The sequence below is a fragment of the Dunckerocampus dactyliophorus genome, chromosome 20 (genome assembly GCF_027744805.1).
Source record: "Dunckerocampus dactyliophorus isolate RoL2022-P2 chromosome 20, RoL_Ddac_1.1, whole genome shotgun sequence".
In the NCBI taxonomy this organism is placed as follows: Eukaryota; Metazoa; Chordata; class Actinopteri; order Syngnathiformes; family Syngnathidae; genus Dunckerocampus; species Dunckerocampus dactyliophorus.
Genome location: NC_072838.1, coordinates 9319693 through 9335998, shown reverse-complemented (window position 1 = coordinate 9335998; position 16306 = coordinate 9319693). Strand labels below are relative to the sequence as shown.

The window sequence follows — 16306 nt, the reverse complement described above, 5'->3', positions numbered from 1 at the left end:
GAGATCGGGAAGACCTGTGTTCGAATCTCCGCTTAGGCATCTCTGTGTGGAGTTTTCATGTTTTCCCCGTGCGTGCGTGCGTGGGTTCTCTCTGGTACTCTAGTTTCCTCCCACATTCCAAAAACATGCATGTTAGGTTAATTGGCGACTCAAAATTGTCCATAGGTATGAATGTGAGTGTGAATGATTGTTTCTCGATATGTGCCCTGCGATTGGCTGGTGAACAAAGTCAGCTGGGATAGGCTCCAGCATACCCCCGCGACCCTAGTGAGGATAAGCGGCATAAAAAATAGATGGAGGGATGGGTTTTTGTCTGACCTTTAGGAACAAATTAATAACGAAAACGAGTCAGTTCTTGTTTTGTTTTCTATAAATAAAACAGCTAATAACCTGGATTGTAAAATACTATTTTAAGATAATACACATATACATGTAGAGTATATTATGACTATAATAATACTAATACTAATAATACATAATGGATGTATTATGTATAAAGCGCTTTTCAACGCACCCAAAGCGCTTCACAATGAAGTGAACCCATGATTCACTCCTCAATCACACACTGGTGGTGGTAATCTACATTTGTAGATACAGCTGTCCTGGGGTGGTCTGACGGAAACATGGCTGCCAATTCGCGCCTACGGCCTCTCCGACCACCCCCAAACATTTATTCACATTCATACACCAGTGTGGGCAGCACTGGAGGCAAGGTGGATGAAGTGTCTTGCCCAGGGAGACAACGACAATGATTGGGTGGAGGGAGCGAGGATCGAACCGCCAACCTTCTGGTTTCTGGACGACCTGCTCTTCCTCCTGCCGCCCATATATAATATATACTGTAGTATACAATATAATATACATTATACAGTATGTACATGTATTTTGGGGGAATTTTTACCATCCTTTATCTTGACGTACGGGATTTTGTTGTTTCATAACTTGTATTTATCTAAAGTTTCTGTACTCACTTTTAGGTGGAAAATCCTACGACAAGGACCATGTTGTGATTATGCCGGAGGGTGAGAGGCAAAGCCAAAATTGGGAGATTGTTCTGCTGAAATAAAACCCTCTCAAATATGTCGCTCATTTGTATCACTATCAGTATCACGATATTATCTGATCTTATCATGTGGAACCAGGAGCCATCACTGGCAACTTAAACATTTAATCAATGTGAAAATCCATCACTGATTTTATTTATAAAGTAAGCGTCATGTGTGAGGACAAACCCTGGAACTCCTCCCAAGCGATATACTGTATTTCTTATGGTATATATGTATTATATATTGACATGCAGAATTTATTTACAACCCGAACATTTGCTCAATCAGACTCAACCATTTGACTTACTTTGATGCTTGCAGTTTACAAATCATACACTGTTCAAGTTTACAACAGTGGATGAATAAAGCCAAGGAATGTACGGTATGCAAAAACAAAGTTTAAGCTATTTTTATACGTATATATATTATGTATTGTATGTTTTATGGTGTTGCTCTTCTCATTGCAGTATATTGTATGGGATGTGTAAGTCCAGTTTCTATCACTGTTAAATAAAAAAAAGAAGATATATTAAATATATAAATCTATAAACAGATTGTATGTTATTCTTTAATATGAAATAAATAATGTATGTAAGAGGGTGTGGTTTTAAAAATGCCTAATAAAAAAAAACAAAACGATATTTTGTGTACATTTTTTGGGTGTGGGGGTGTATTTGACTTGAAACTCATTTCTTCCGCACCATTGAACTGTTCATTTTTTTTCTTGCAGTTCTTCAAATATTGACTTTTCCCAGCCCTCATTTCACCCATTTATACATTTTTGTAGATAATGCTGTATTTTTCCATGCCCTTATCAGCGTTCAAAACATGGCAGACAATAGAAAACCACCTGAAGGTATTACACATTAGCTTCCCAGGCTTTAAAGCGCAATGATATTCATTCACTTGGAAGGTTTAAAGCGACCCACACGGGCTTTGTTTGCATTAACCACACAGGGTTCATGTTTCCTTTCTTTCAGGTGTACAGGAGGAAAGACTGGTATAGTAGCTCCTGTCAGAAGCAACTCCCATATATTTAATTCATCGATTTAATGTTCAATTTCTTAAAAGGGAAATGAATAACTGCATTAATAATACTTTACTGTAAATTTATGCTGATGCAATTTTATTGTCATTAACTGAAACCTTGTCAACAAGAGAGGAACTTTTGTACCATTGCGTTGCTGGGAGGGGGTATACGAGGCGTGGCACACAGCAACATGAGGTGATGCGTGACGTGTGTGAGAGAAGTCATAAGAAGTGTACTTCATGTAGTCATTTAAGAAGATTTCAACCTTATTCCCCTGGAATTGGTGTGTGAATTGTCTGTTATATCATGGTTTATATGAATTTACATGTTTTATTTTGTTCAGTTCTGACGTCATTGAAGACACGATGTCCGAAATGTCTGTTAAACCGAAGAATGAGTTGAACCCTCTCAAGGAGAGTAACGTTCTTTTGTTTCAGAATGTATTGTTATTCGAAATCGCTGGTAGAAAACATAGACACACAGTACAGTATTTACGTAGAGACGCCCACTGTTGGCCGCCATATTGGATGTGGCAAGGCTGCATAAGTAAACTTACTTTCATAAAGCGCCTTTTAACAAAGAAATGTAAGTTAATGCCTCTCGTTAATACATTCACACACGCACTAATATACTTAGGAAACAGTTCGGCACCAAAAGTAATGTATTTGATCTTCTCAGATGGCTAAGAGAAGCACTTTATTGATCCCACAAAGGAGTAATTCGCATTACATCGACACACAGGGTTGAAAGATATTGGGCAGGCATAGACCTATTTTAAATGAATATAACACATTTCCTACTGCTCAAATTTTCAGGCTCTCAGGCTCTTTTATTTTAAGCTTCGTGTGTGTCTATCAGAAGTGGATTGAGTAGCCAACGAGGGTGCGTGAGAGGCAGGGAGGACTTTCAAGATTAGTGCAGACCTGCCAACATTTATGAATTTGTTGTACTCAGCATGCAATTTGACTCTTGAATACGCTTATATGCTTCATTTCTCTTCATTTTGTTGCATTCCGCTTGTTTCAGTTTGGAGTTCAGTATGTACAGTACAGATAAATAAATAGCTATGATCAGTTTCTCAATTGTATTTCAAATCGGAGGCGTGCAAAAACATTTCTGTCCCCCCAGTGGGGACATGACAGGAAATAATTGACAACCACTGCTTTAAAACAATTTTACTCAAGAAAAGTATGTTATTAAAACAACTACATATATATATATATATTACCTATTTTATATATTTCATACAACGTAATTTTCCAAAAATAAAACTTTAAAATGACATTATTTTTCCTCATAATATTATGAGTTTATTCTCATAAAATTGCGACTTTTTTTCTTGTTAGAATATGACTTTTCTGAATAGTATAATTTACGTGATAATATATATTTAATATATTCTTGTAAAATTACACATTTTTTTGCAATTTTTCTGTTTTTTTTTAATTTTCTAAAATTTTCTAAAACAACTTAATGTGTTGTTTTGTTTGTTTTTCATAATATTATGATGTGAAAAAAATGACGTCTTTCTTTAATATTTCAACTTTATGCTACTAAAATGATGTTATTCGCATAAACTTACGACATTATTCACATAAAATGATGACTTTTTCACTGTAGATTACAACTTTCTCTCAATATTTTGACTTTGTTTTTGTAAAATTACTGCTGATTTTTCCATTTTTGCTGGTGTTTTTTAGTTTTCTTGTTAAATTATCTTTTTAGAACATGCGCACTTTGAACACTCCTGCTCTAATGGGTTTTTGTCATGGCGTAAGTTAGATGTTTTGCAGACAACAGCCTGTGAGAAAATAACAGTTTTATGATGGTCCTTCTCTTGGGCAAGTAAGGACATTAGACACACGCGTGCAGTCGCAACACAGTCAATGTTTCTGCAGGTTTTCTGGATAAGAAGCCAGATTTAAAGAAAATGACAGTTAACCCGGCTGTAATGTATTGTGTTGTACAGGTGGCTTGCCGTAGACTTAGAGTTACAGTATGCTGGTTGGTCAGAATGATAGTCAGCTGGGTGCAGGAGGTGGGGCGGGGTGCGACAAGGTTTATAATTTAAGGTTGTAAAAGATAAAAAAGAAAAAAACATCCACTACTACTTCCTACTGCGGCCACGCCGTTGCGTCACAGGTAGAAAAACAAGCATTCCTTGTCCTAAAATCGATTTGTGTTTTTCTTTCTGCGTGCTTTTGCATGCACCTGTATTTATGTACTTGTTAGGCTGCTGAACCAAAGCCATGGACCCGCAGTACTTTAAGTCTCATGTAAGTACACGTTGACCTTTCTCACTGTAACTTGTGGTCTGCTATTATTCAGTTCTCTCAAGTTCTGTCTCCTTTGGGTGCACATTTTCAAAGAAAATGTGGGTTTAAATTATTATTAAGTCCAATCTCCAAGAAACAATTCAAGTTATTGACAGACAGTTTTATCATACTTGTGTTTCTCACAGACGATGTGTTGGGGTACTCTTGGAACGGTGCGACCTTTCCCCAGCTTCCGCCCACAAAGAGATGTAGTAGTGATCCACGAAGCGCTGGTGAAGAAAGGTAATCCTGCAGATTTTATGTTTGGGATGCATTTGAAGCCACCCCTAACGTATTCCTGGCTCAGATGCAGGCACTCTTGTGAGAATCTTAACAAATCGCAACAACGCGCAGCGGCAGGAAATCGCCAAAACCTTTAAAGCGACTACACAGCAGGTAAGGAAGCATTGTAAAATACACATAAATGTCACTGGTGTAGTTTCAGAATGTTGTGATATTGCCAAAGACAAAGCCAAGAAGGCATGTTTGCACATTTGTAGCTTTTAAGTGTTTGCTGATCAAACATCTCTTCAACACACCTTTGTTTAGAAAGGGAGGTTAACCGTGGAACCTCATGAAGCTCTTGTGTTGTAGTTTTTGTTTTATCACTAATTTAAATGGCATTTATCTTTATGATAATCAGGAGATGTCGTGTAGCGGGCTATTTGGCTCTGGTGGGGTCTCCCAAGGCAGCAGGCAGCATAGTGGCAGCACCCTGTTTGTGCCCCCATGCCTGCGGGAATTTTCTGAGTACTCATTCCCCACACCCCACTTTCCAGCCAGTTCTCCACCAAGGTTTTGGCCCAGTAGGTCCAGGGGTGCACTTATGCGCAGTTGCCGCCCACTATTCCTCAGGGATGGGTTAAATGTTGAATAAAAATTTTGCGAGTAGCGCACTTGAGTGGTTTTCGAATTTTCCATTGTATGTGGAAAGTAGAAATATTTTGAAAAAACAGCTAAAATGTGACCAAATTAGCAAAAACCAAAGCTCTTACTAATAATATGCTTTTTAACTAATATCACAAAGCTGAGAAGCAGTTTAAAAAAAAATCTATATAACTTCTTAGCATATCTACATGTGTTGGTTTACAAAATATCAGAGTGGCCCTTGCATCCTTTCATTTAGGTGGCCCTCGGTGGAAAACGTTTGGACACCGCTGGTTTACACGCTCCCGACAAAATGAAATGATTCCACCTTACAAGCTATTTTTCTGCTGATATAATCAATACGTTTTGCTACAACCCACTGGAATAGCTGCTCAACAGGTGCCACAGAGCTTGCTACGTGAATGCCTAAAAGCCAACCTACTTGAGTCAAATTAACTATTATAAGCCTCATCTTGCTTCTCTCCAACATAGGACCTAGTAGCTGGCATGAAGAAAGTTCTGTCTGGAGATGTGGAGACGCTCATGCTACAACTGATGATGCTTCCTCTGCAACATGAGGCTCATCGCCTGCAACAGGCCATAGCGGTGTGTTTGTATTTAATACATTTACGTCATTTTGCTTCTAATCCTGGTAATTACTGCATGCATGTTTGTGCAGGGTCTGGGTACAGACGAAGAGACACTCCTGGAGATATTGTGTACACGATCTAGCAAGCAAGTTCGAGACATCAGTGCTGTGTATAAAGAATGTAAGCATACGATAGCTACAAATCCATCCTGTTATTCATTATAATAATGTAATCAATTTATATCTGCTTCCATTGTCAGTGTATAAAAAGGATCTGGAGAAGGATGTGAAAGGAGAAACCAGTGGGGATTTTGCCAAGCTCGTAGTGGCTCTTATGAATGTAATGTGTTTTTTGCCCAACTATAATCTAATCTAAAATTTACCAGGATTTTTGTACTACAGAAATCATACCTGCAAGTTTGAAGAAGATGGTCGATTGCATGGAAGCCCGTTTCCGCCACCGAAAAGAAAAAATATTCCAATGGTATGTCATAATGAAGAGATAAAAAGTCCAAATAATGAGATAAGAAAGTCATAAATCTGAGATTAAAAATCAAAATTATGACATGCATGTCATAATTATGAGATAAAAAGTCAAAATTCTGACATAAAAAGACAAATAATTTTTTTTTTTAATCCGAATGGTAAGTCATAATTATGAGATGCAAATTCGAAATTATGACATCAAAAGTCATCAAAGAAAGTCTGTGCATGAGACTTCTTCACTGGAGCCTTCGTCACACGTCACTCGACACATGCAGTTTGTATCTTGTAATTTCGACTTTTTAGCTCATAAGTATGACTTTTGATGTCATAATTTTGACTTTGCATCTCATAACTATGACTTACCATTCAGATTTTTTTTTTCTTTCAGTGGCGGAAACGGGCTTCCATACGATTGAGACAGGTAGATTTAATAGATGGATAGAATTTCATGTTAAAATCCCTTTTGTCATATTAAATCATATGAATATATGTGGTATGGATCAAATCAAATCACAGGACATTTTAAACAGAAAAGAGGTGAGATAGATAAAAGTCATGTAATACTTGGTGTAAACTATTGAAGCGTTAAATGGTCCCCTCCTCCAACAGAAAGGAGAAGTTGCAGGTGTTGTTCAGACAGACATTGAGGTATTTTTTTGTTATTACTTTGAATTAATAGAATGCTGGGTTGGTCTATTTAACAGACTTTTATTTCAACACTTTGTTGATGTACTTACATCTGTTATATTCATTTTGTGATGACACTTTTTTTTTTTTTTTGCAGACTCTCGCTGCATCACTAAATGCGAAGAAAACTGACGCAGCTCCTTGGATTGACATACTCACCTCTAGAGACTTAAATCATCTTAACAAAGGTGAGGTACAAACATTTTCCCCAAATAATTATAAGCTACTCTTTTTGGTTCATATATTTATTTGTAAATATGACTCTCACGGAATTGTTCCCTCGCCACGAACCTCACTGTAGGTCACTGGTTGTAATCCATTGCCTTTGCTGTTTTGTATACGTTGTAAAGTTTGTGGTGACTTTGATACTGACAGTGTTGCTGGGACTGGAAAGAGAAAGTGGGCAGATGGTGATTCCAGCTCTGGAGAAACGATTCTCGGGGGACATTCGGCTTGGATTGAGTGTTTTAGGTACTTGTCATGTTGGTGTCCTCTCCTCTGTAGGCATAAGTCACACTGTCATGTTATTTGTGTCCCATCAGTGCAGTGTATTAAAAACCCTGATGTCTACCTTGCCAAAAGACTAACAGGAATGAAGGTAAGAAGGCCTTATGACAAATAGTCAATTCATTACGATAAACTGGCGGATTGAAGCAGAGCTTGTGACATTTTCATTTGAAAGTCTTAAAACGTAAGTAAGCACATCGAGGGCGCTCTATTTGAATGGTTTTATTTTCCATACACCCTCGAAAAAACGTTCGCCACCGCAAATGAAACCCCATTCATATTATTGGTGGGGTGCCACAAGGTTCAAGTTTAGGTCCCTTTGTGTTCTCAAGCTCCATGCTGCCAAACAGTCAAATGAGTTAACAGCACAGTACACACACACACTCTGCTGAATAATGACATCAAAATCCTAGCGAGTGGAAGAAGATGACTGGATGGATGGATGTTTTTACTGTGTTTTCACTGTTTTACTCGCACTTTATAATTATATAAAAGGTGATACATGATACTTATTAAATATTAAAAGTCATATGCAATACAGCTTTACTAATCCAATGCATTTCTTTAATGCAGGCACCATTAGTGCACGGCATCATGGTGTCCCACAGCGAGGAAGATCTACTCTGTATCAGAGTTGCTTTCCTTAAACTAGCAGGCACTTCTCTCTACACCACCCTGCAGGTATAGTAAGTCACTTATGTACAAAAACCCAACCACCACAGAACAAACTAGAGAAGCACTCGGAGAGCGCAGACCAAGCGCCAGTTCCCTTCAGTTCCCCCCCTTTTGTGATTCACACCAAAATAATAATACTACATTTTCTGGATCAGTCTTTCATATTTTGTAGAATCTGTTGGAAACTTGTCCTGTATTTTTTTTTCTCCAAGTGCTCTGACCATTTTTTGTGGAGTTATATGAACAAATGCCGAAAATGGTACTATCTCACCATGTTAAAGAATCCTTTAAAAAAATTCCTGGATCCAGACAGTGATCCGGATCACCCCCAAAATGTAATCACTTCTTCCATATCCAATGTCTGACAATTCCTATTTTATTTTATTTGAAGAAACAAAAACATAACCTCCGCGCTATGCTTGCGCTGTGCTTGGCGGAGGTAATGATCGAAAAAGTTGTCCAGCAAGAGGGGAAGCTTAAATCGACTCCTATGTGAAATTCTTCTAAAACAATGACAGTATGTGACAAGCCTTTCACAGTAAACCTTTTTTTCCTCAACAGAAACACTTCAAGGGGGATCATTTACAGGCTCTGTTGGCCATCTGTCGATCTGAAGACTAACGTACCGCATAAGAATACATTTTTACTGTCCACTACTTGTTGGTGAAAATAATATATAAATGTATAATATTTGTCCTGTGTGGTTGTTATATTTGCCTATTCAAATACATAAGCCATATATCAGCCAATCAGCCAATCCAAATATCAGCCACAATGACCTTTTGGGTCATTAAATACAATTTCTTTCACCCATAGTGATAAATAAAAAGTTTGTGTTCTAGTACAATGATTCCCAACTACTGTGCTGCGTCAAATTAGTGTGCGAGATGAGGCGTGACAGGAAGAATTCTCTAATTTCACTAAGTTGGTCCAAAATTTTGTATTTAGCAGAAACAATGTATACAGAGTTTGTCCATCCATGCCAGCCGAACAATTAAACGCTCATGGCAACAGGTATTATTTGAAGATTTACTTGTTATTGATACAAGTAAATCAACAATAAAATAGATTTTTTCTATTATATGCCTTGTCTCAATAAAGGTTGGGAATCAATGTATATTTAGTAGTATCCGAGTATTTACAACATGAAAAAAATGTGTGTAGAAGACGTTAACCATTAATTTGGTCTTACAAAATAGACATTTTCGGGTTGTTTATCACTTTATTTATGTCACCATTTTCAAATCTCCTTATGCAATTGTTTTTTTATATATTGAAATTGGAATGTAATTCTTTAATTTGATTAAATTGAAAAAAGAAGCAGATTTCCAAGAAATGTATGTCATAGTTGCACTACAAGCAAAAACCATTGCAAATCTATGTAGACGATTAAGACACATTCTTAATACCTACAAAAAAATAAGTACGTAAAATAAGAAAAAACTACAGTAGTTGTCCTAGCCTAGTTATTAGCATCCCACCAATATTTGTACATATTAAATTGGCATCGAAAAACTAGCTAGGTTTGAATCACCATTATTTCCACCTTGTTTTTATAACAGAACACATGTGGGACATTAAATACAGTATTAAAAACACTAAATAATGAAATGAAACAGAAATAAGAAAAAAAGAGAACAAAAAAAACACTAGGCTGCTTAGTTATTACTGTCGCTTTCATAGGACCAGATCCTCTAGCGACATGGCAGTTATGTGTAGTGTTAAAGAGTTTTGTAATTTCCTGTTGTTCCGACCAGGAGGATGACTGCGTGCAGAAGACTGTTGAGTTTGCTGATGTTGTTTTGGCGTGGTTCTTTACAACATCCGGGTACACGTGACAATACCACCTTTATCCTTAATGATGGTCGCGACAGTCAAGTGTTGGGAGGACTGTATTGAGAAAGAGTGACGCCCCAAGCAACATCAGAGACTCTGTGACTCCAGAGCCGCTGTTGTGTGTGGTTGTATGAATGGTCACCGCGGTTTGTGGTCTGGTTGTTGTCGTGGCGTTGTGAACAGCAGTTGTAGGATTGGTCGACGGAGAATTTGAGGGGTGAGTCGTAGGACTAGTGCTGGTCATGGTATGTGTGGTAGTTGCCGAGGTCGTAGCGTTATCGGTCGTCAGTGAAGATGTGGTTGTTGCTGTGCTGCCATCAGAAACGCCAGGACTGGAGGTCGAGGATGAAGTCATTGGTTCTGGTGCGGTTGTCATTGACGTTACAGCAATGGTTGAGGTGACAGTTTTGGTGGTGGTTGCAGACATTGTAGTAATGGTCGTAGGGCCATTGGAGGAGGTTGCTGGTGATGTTGTTTTAATAGAGGTGGCTGCCACAGTGGTGGATGGAGAAATGGTTGGCGTGGCGTGATCCGCTGATGGATTGATGGTCATGTCTGCTCCAGATGTTGTGGGGACATCTGTGCTTCCTTGAGCCTGTTCAGGAATAAATGCATATATTCATTCAACACATACATATAGTACATGCCAAAAGTCCACATTTTGTTGAGACTTTAGTTATAATATGTCATAATATTATCACAATATATTTTATATAATAATAATAATAGTTTACTTAATACAAGTATTATAATAATAATAAAATATATAATTAATCATGAGTAAATTTTTCAATATAAAGTAATTATTGATAGTAGATGTTTGAAAATGTAATAAAATTCTGGACTAAATAATTTAACTATTAATTATTAATTAAATCAACTTATTATATTCTAAATACAAGAAGCGTGGAAGGTCTGTAGTACTTCAATACAAGAAAGCAACTCAGGTGGTCTGTTACATTTTTTGATCAAATAATTCCAGATTGTGTTGTTAGTTTTAGGAACATAATATATAATAATGATATATTCTACAATAATCATTAATATTATAGTAATACATAATGAATAAATACTTTAAATGTAATCGTAATTATTAGAATTACATTCAATTCTTGGCTGAAGAATTTCACAAATTTAGTGAACAAATTCACATTTTTATTGATTAGCTCTTTGTTTGAACAGTATTCCATTTCGGCACAAAAAGCCTTTCAGAACTTATTGCTTAATTTAATAAGAGACACACGTACTGTACTATATATTGCATATTATTTTACTATATTTGCGCGTACACGATAAATAATGTTAGTTATTCATGCATTTGTCCTGGTGTTTTGAGGTAAACAACAAAAATATTGAATAGAATAAAAACGAGTGATACCTGCGTCAAGGACAGGAGTGCCAGAATGCAAAATCCCAAAACCAAATCCATCATGATGTAGAAATAAGAGAAAAGAGGCTCAGTAGAGATGCTCTCAAAAAAGGTAGGCTGATTCTGGACACCCGTGTCTTCTCTGATCCTGAGGGGGAAATGCTTGCTTTTTATCATGACATCTTTTTGGGGCGTGTAAGAGTTGATTTATGGCTCACTTTGTGCCCTGACCTTGAATCCAGGAAGTTGTTTGCAGAAGTTGTTTGTTTATTAAACATCACATTTGCTATTCAGCGCTGGGAAAAATGTCATATTCCTTTTAAAATTCCACTTAGTTCCTGGTGTTAAAAAGTGACCAAGTATATAAAGTGGCGTTTTTGTGAATTTTTGACACTGAGACGATTCATACAAACGTATGGACGTCTTTCAGAAAGCGAGTATAACAGACATCCATTGTTTTTATTCAGTGTTATTGTTCAGTGTCATGTCACGTGTCATGACAACAGTGATGTGATTACGTCCAACAGAGGAAGTTGATAGCTTAATTATAAAGCACCAAAAAAAACAACGTGTTCAGCATTTTCTGGCTGCTCATGGTGGATAATTGACAGAGTGACAAATACTTGTGACGGTTTCAAACTTATTTCCTTGTGTGTTCTGGGGCTTTATGGGATGAAGGTCATTTCACCAAATAAACAGCCGCATACTAACTTGTATCACTTTGGCGATATATATATATATATATAAATGCATCTGTATCAGGGATGTCCACACTTTTTCCACCGAGGGCCACATACTAAAAAATAAAAAGATGCAAGGGCCACTTGGATATTTTGTAAAGGAACACATAGATATGCTAAGAAAAAAAGTTGAAATTCCATTTCCGTTCAAATGTTAATGCTCAATTTGCTAATTCTTAAGTCACTCACGCGTCCTGGCGCCATTTGGCTGTAGCATTGTTGTATTCTTGTTAAAATATGTTGCTCCTCCTCGTCCTACTCCATGAACCAAAGAGTCATTTAGCCGGTTAGCTGCTTCTTCTTCTTCTTCTTCTTCTATTGTTTATTGGCGATTAGCGAGCAGCTCACGCAATTGGATAGCGACTGCACGAAAGGAGATTGATTGACAATGGTCTACAGCCAACCAGGACGCAGAACACAATGGGCGGGTTCTCCCTTAGCCAATGAGGACTGTTGAGGCTCAATATTTAGCCGGCTATTGTCTACTGTGGGTTCCTAATATGCCCGTACAGGCACGTAATGCAAATCATATTTTTACTAGGACTGTCAAGTGATTAAACATTTTAATCAAATTAATTATGATTAATTCCTATTTGCAACTATATGTGAAATATGCCCATTTTTACTGTATTTTATGACCAGAAAGTTAAATGACAAGACACAGTTTTCTATATATATATATATATATATATATATATATACACTATGTACAGTATTTCCTCGCTACATCGCGGTTCAGCTTTCGCGGATTTGCTGTTTCGCAGGTTTGTTAAGTGCAATTTTGCATATTTTTTTAACAGCGCTTGAACACACGTTGTGTTCTGCGTCCTTGTGGTGAATTAGAGCGATCTATCGGTGCTTTGTTGTGTGTCTTTCCTTGTATTTACTACTGCTACCAGTCGAGGGTGTTGCCACGACATGTTTTTCCGAGTAAATATATTTTTTCTTTGCTGTTGAAATATTCTTCACTGATGATTAGATTACATTACATTACAAATGCACTGTGTGCATCAAGGTTAATATAGCATTTAACAGCACCTGATTGTGATTCAGCAACTTTTTATACTGAACTTGTTGGCGTTTTTTTTTTTTTTTTTTCCATGCTTTGCTTCCTCTTCCTTGAAAGCTTTATTACACCTTGCAATTTTACAACCTATGGGAATGATACCTCCTGGTTTCCTCGCAGGTGATAGATGACACATGCACATTTGAAATGGAACACATTGTTCCAAATCTTGAATTTTCCCATGAGCTGACCTTGTTTTTAATAGATTTTTTTTTTTTTTAAATGATAACCACTTCACTTTTACAATGTTTACTATTGTCTTAGCTCTAGGTGGCTCTCAGGCTGTCCGTTCCTGGCAATTTTTTTGCACAACATTTGCCGCAAAGCATGCTGGGAATTGATTTCTCACTAAAATACACGTAAAATGATTTTTTGGGTGTAAAAATAGAATTGTATCCAATTGTTACCGTTTACTGTGACTGGCTGGCGACCAGTCCAGGGTGTACCCCGACTCTCACTCGAAGACAGCTCCAGCATACCCGTGACAAGCGCTATAGAAAATGGATGGATGTTTATTGTTTATATGTCTTTATTTATTTGCTCAACACACAATGATAAAAAAAAACAAAGACCCTGCTCAATTTGACAAAAAGGTCCCATCTCATTGTGTGTTTTATTTGTAAATGTTTTTCTTATATGGTAGATACATAGAAAGACATCCGTGTTGACCGTCACACCGTTTGCTATCTAGTATAACATTCATTTCTTCAAAATAAAATATGTAATGCATTTTCTACCATAAGTATAATCATAAAATGTGACCACAAAATGATTTTTGCATTAGACATGGTCTTAAATCTCTTTCTGACATGGATACTTGTTTCCTACTCTCACAAAACTCCCATCAAATCACAACCAGATGAATTTCTTGACTGAAAATAATTGCCAGAGTGATATACAGTTAGAAAAGGTGTGTATCTGAAGTCATCGAAAGGGAGATCAGCGCCAAGATGCTTGCAACACAAAAGTAACGGTAAGAAGACCGCTTGAGATGGAGAGTTGACTTTGTCCGCTGTTCACGGTGGTGGTCACGGGTTGGGTCGGGGTCGCTGGTGGAGTCCTGGTACTTAAGACCACTGGAGGGGTTGTCATGGTGATGGAAGAGGTACTGGTGGTATTAGATAGCTGGGTTGTGATGTTGATGGAAGAGGTACTGGTACTATCATTAGATAGCTGGGTTGTATTCATGGTGTCAGTCATTAAAGTGGTTACAGCTTGTGTTAGAGTCTGTTGGAAAAGACATTGGAGAACACAATAAACATTTTCGAACAAGATTAGAATGTTTTCTTACCATATTGCAACATTCTGAGTAAACGTGTTTTCCGTGCTGAGCCTCTTCAGAATCAGATCTCCAATAAAGAGAGTTTTACCTGTACAAAGACAATCTCCAGCAGTGCCATTGCAAAGAAACACGGTATAAGATATTTCATGCTGAAAGACGATTTCCTCTTGAGGAGACTGCAGGTATCTTGTTTTACCCTCAAAAACTTCACTTGTCGTCTTTCTTTCTGCAGGCCGCCCATAACTTGCGATATTTTATCTAAGATAAGGTCTCAGATCAAATGTGGGGCTCCAAAAAGCTCGCTGCTACCCTTTCCAAAGCTTGCTTTAGATTGTTTCCATTACATACACGAAACCAACACCATCCTGGTCATGGACCACAAATGCAAAACATCACATCAAGGGGAACCTTCATGCAAAGAAAAGCTTCTGTTCTTTATTTAGTTCCACTAATTGACAAATAATAGAATGAACATGACATACTTGGACACCAATAAGCTTTATTTTTTGTCAGCCTTGTTTAGATTTTGCTGGGTGGTGTTGATGTTATGTCAGTTATTATATTATTTATGTTATCTTATGTTATGTTAACGTAGCGTAACGTTATGTTATGTTGTTATATTATGTTAACGTAACGTTATGTTATGTTATGTTATGTTAACGTAGCGTAACGTTATGTTATGTTATGTTGTTACATTATGTTAACGTAACATTATGTTATCTTATCTTATGTTATGTCAGTTATGTTATATTATTTATGTTATCTTATGTTATGTTGTTATGTTATGTTAACGTAGCGTAACGTTATGTTATGTTGTTATATTATGTTAACGTAACGTTATGTTATATTATGTTATGTTAACGTAGCGTAACGTTATGTTATGTTATGTTAACGTAGCGTAACGTTATGTTATGTTATGTTGTTACATTATGTTAACGTAACATTATGTTATGTTGTCTTATCTTATGTTATGTCAGTTATGTTATTATATTATTTATGTTATCTTATGTTATGTTGTTATGTTATGTTAACGTAGCGTAACGTTATGTTATGTTGTTATATTATGTTAACGTAACGTTATGTTATATTATGTTATGTTAACGTAGCGTAGCGTAACGTTATGTTATGTTATGTTATATTATGTTAACATAACGTTATGTTATGTTAACGTAGCGTAACGTTATGTTATGTTGTTATATTATGTTAACGTAACGTTATGTTATATTATGTTATGTTAACGTAGCGTAATGTTATGTTATGTTATGTTATATTATGTTAACGTAACGTTATGTTATATTATGTTATGTTAACGTAGCGTAACGTTATGGTATGTTATGTTGTTATATTATGTTAACGTTACGTTATGTTATATTATGTTAACGTAGCGTAATGTTGTGTTATGTTTACATCGCGTAACATGTGATGTCATGTGATGTCATGTGATGTCATGTCATGTCAACGTAGTGTAACGTTATATTATATTACGTTATGTTATATTATGTTATGTTATGGTATGTTAACGTAGTGTAACGTTATGTGATGTCATGTGATGTGATGTCATGTCAACGTAGTGTAACGTTATATTTTATTACGTTATGTTACATTATGTTATGTTATGTTATGGTATGTTAACGTAGTGTAATGTTATCTGATGTCATGCGATGTCATGTGATGTGATGTCATGTTATCATCTTATGTCACAACATGACATACTTGGACATCAATAAGCTTTTTTTCTTTTGTGCCAGTTGCCAGTGCCAGTAACGTTACATGTAGCGTAACGTTATGTTATGTTAGATGATGTTGTGTTG

At 36.6% G+C, this 16306-nt stretch overlaps 2 protein-coding genes across 7 annotated transcripts in view; both read left to right on the top strand.

The window, feature by feature from the left end:
* The window catches only part of crybg2 (crystallin beta-gamma domain containing 2), a 47834-nt gene extending 46157 nt beyond the window's left edge, over positions 1-1677 (top strand). The window contains exon 25 of the mRNA XM_054764560.1: positions 978-1677. Within this exon, the coding sequence (XP_054620535.1) occupies positions 978-1066 (89 nt within the window). The 3' untranslated portion in view covers positions 1067-1677. The remainder of the gene's footprint in view (positions 1-977) is intronic.
* Positions 1678-2255: 578 nt separating this feature from the next.
* anxa14 (annexin A14) lies at positions 2256-8897 on the top strand. Of its 6 annotated transcripts, none has more exons than XM_054764715.1 (13): positions 2256-2271; positions 4309-4352; positions 4538-4634; positions 4699-4787; positions 5751-5864; positions 5938-6028; positions 6108-6187; positions 6943-6981; positions 7118-7208; positions 7396-7491; positions 7563-7618; positions 8101-8208; positions 8764-8897. In XM_054764715.1, the coding sequence occupies exons 2-13, from the start codon at positions 4326-4328 to the stop codon at positions 8821-8823; spliced, it is 948 nt and encodes a 315-aa protein (XP_054620690.1). In that variant the 5' UTR covers positions 2256-2271; positions 4309-4325; the 3' UTR covers positions 8824-8897. The 6 variants fall into 6 exon arrangements, with proteins under 6 accessions (XP_054620690.1, XP_054620688.1, XP_054620689.1 ...); XM_054764713.1 differs by lacking the exon at positions 2256-2271 and adding an exon at positions 2272-2359; XM_054764714.1 differs by lacking the exon at positions 2256-2271 and adding an exon at positions 3689-4218.
* Positions 8898-16306: the final 7409 nt, after the last annotated feature.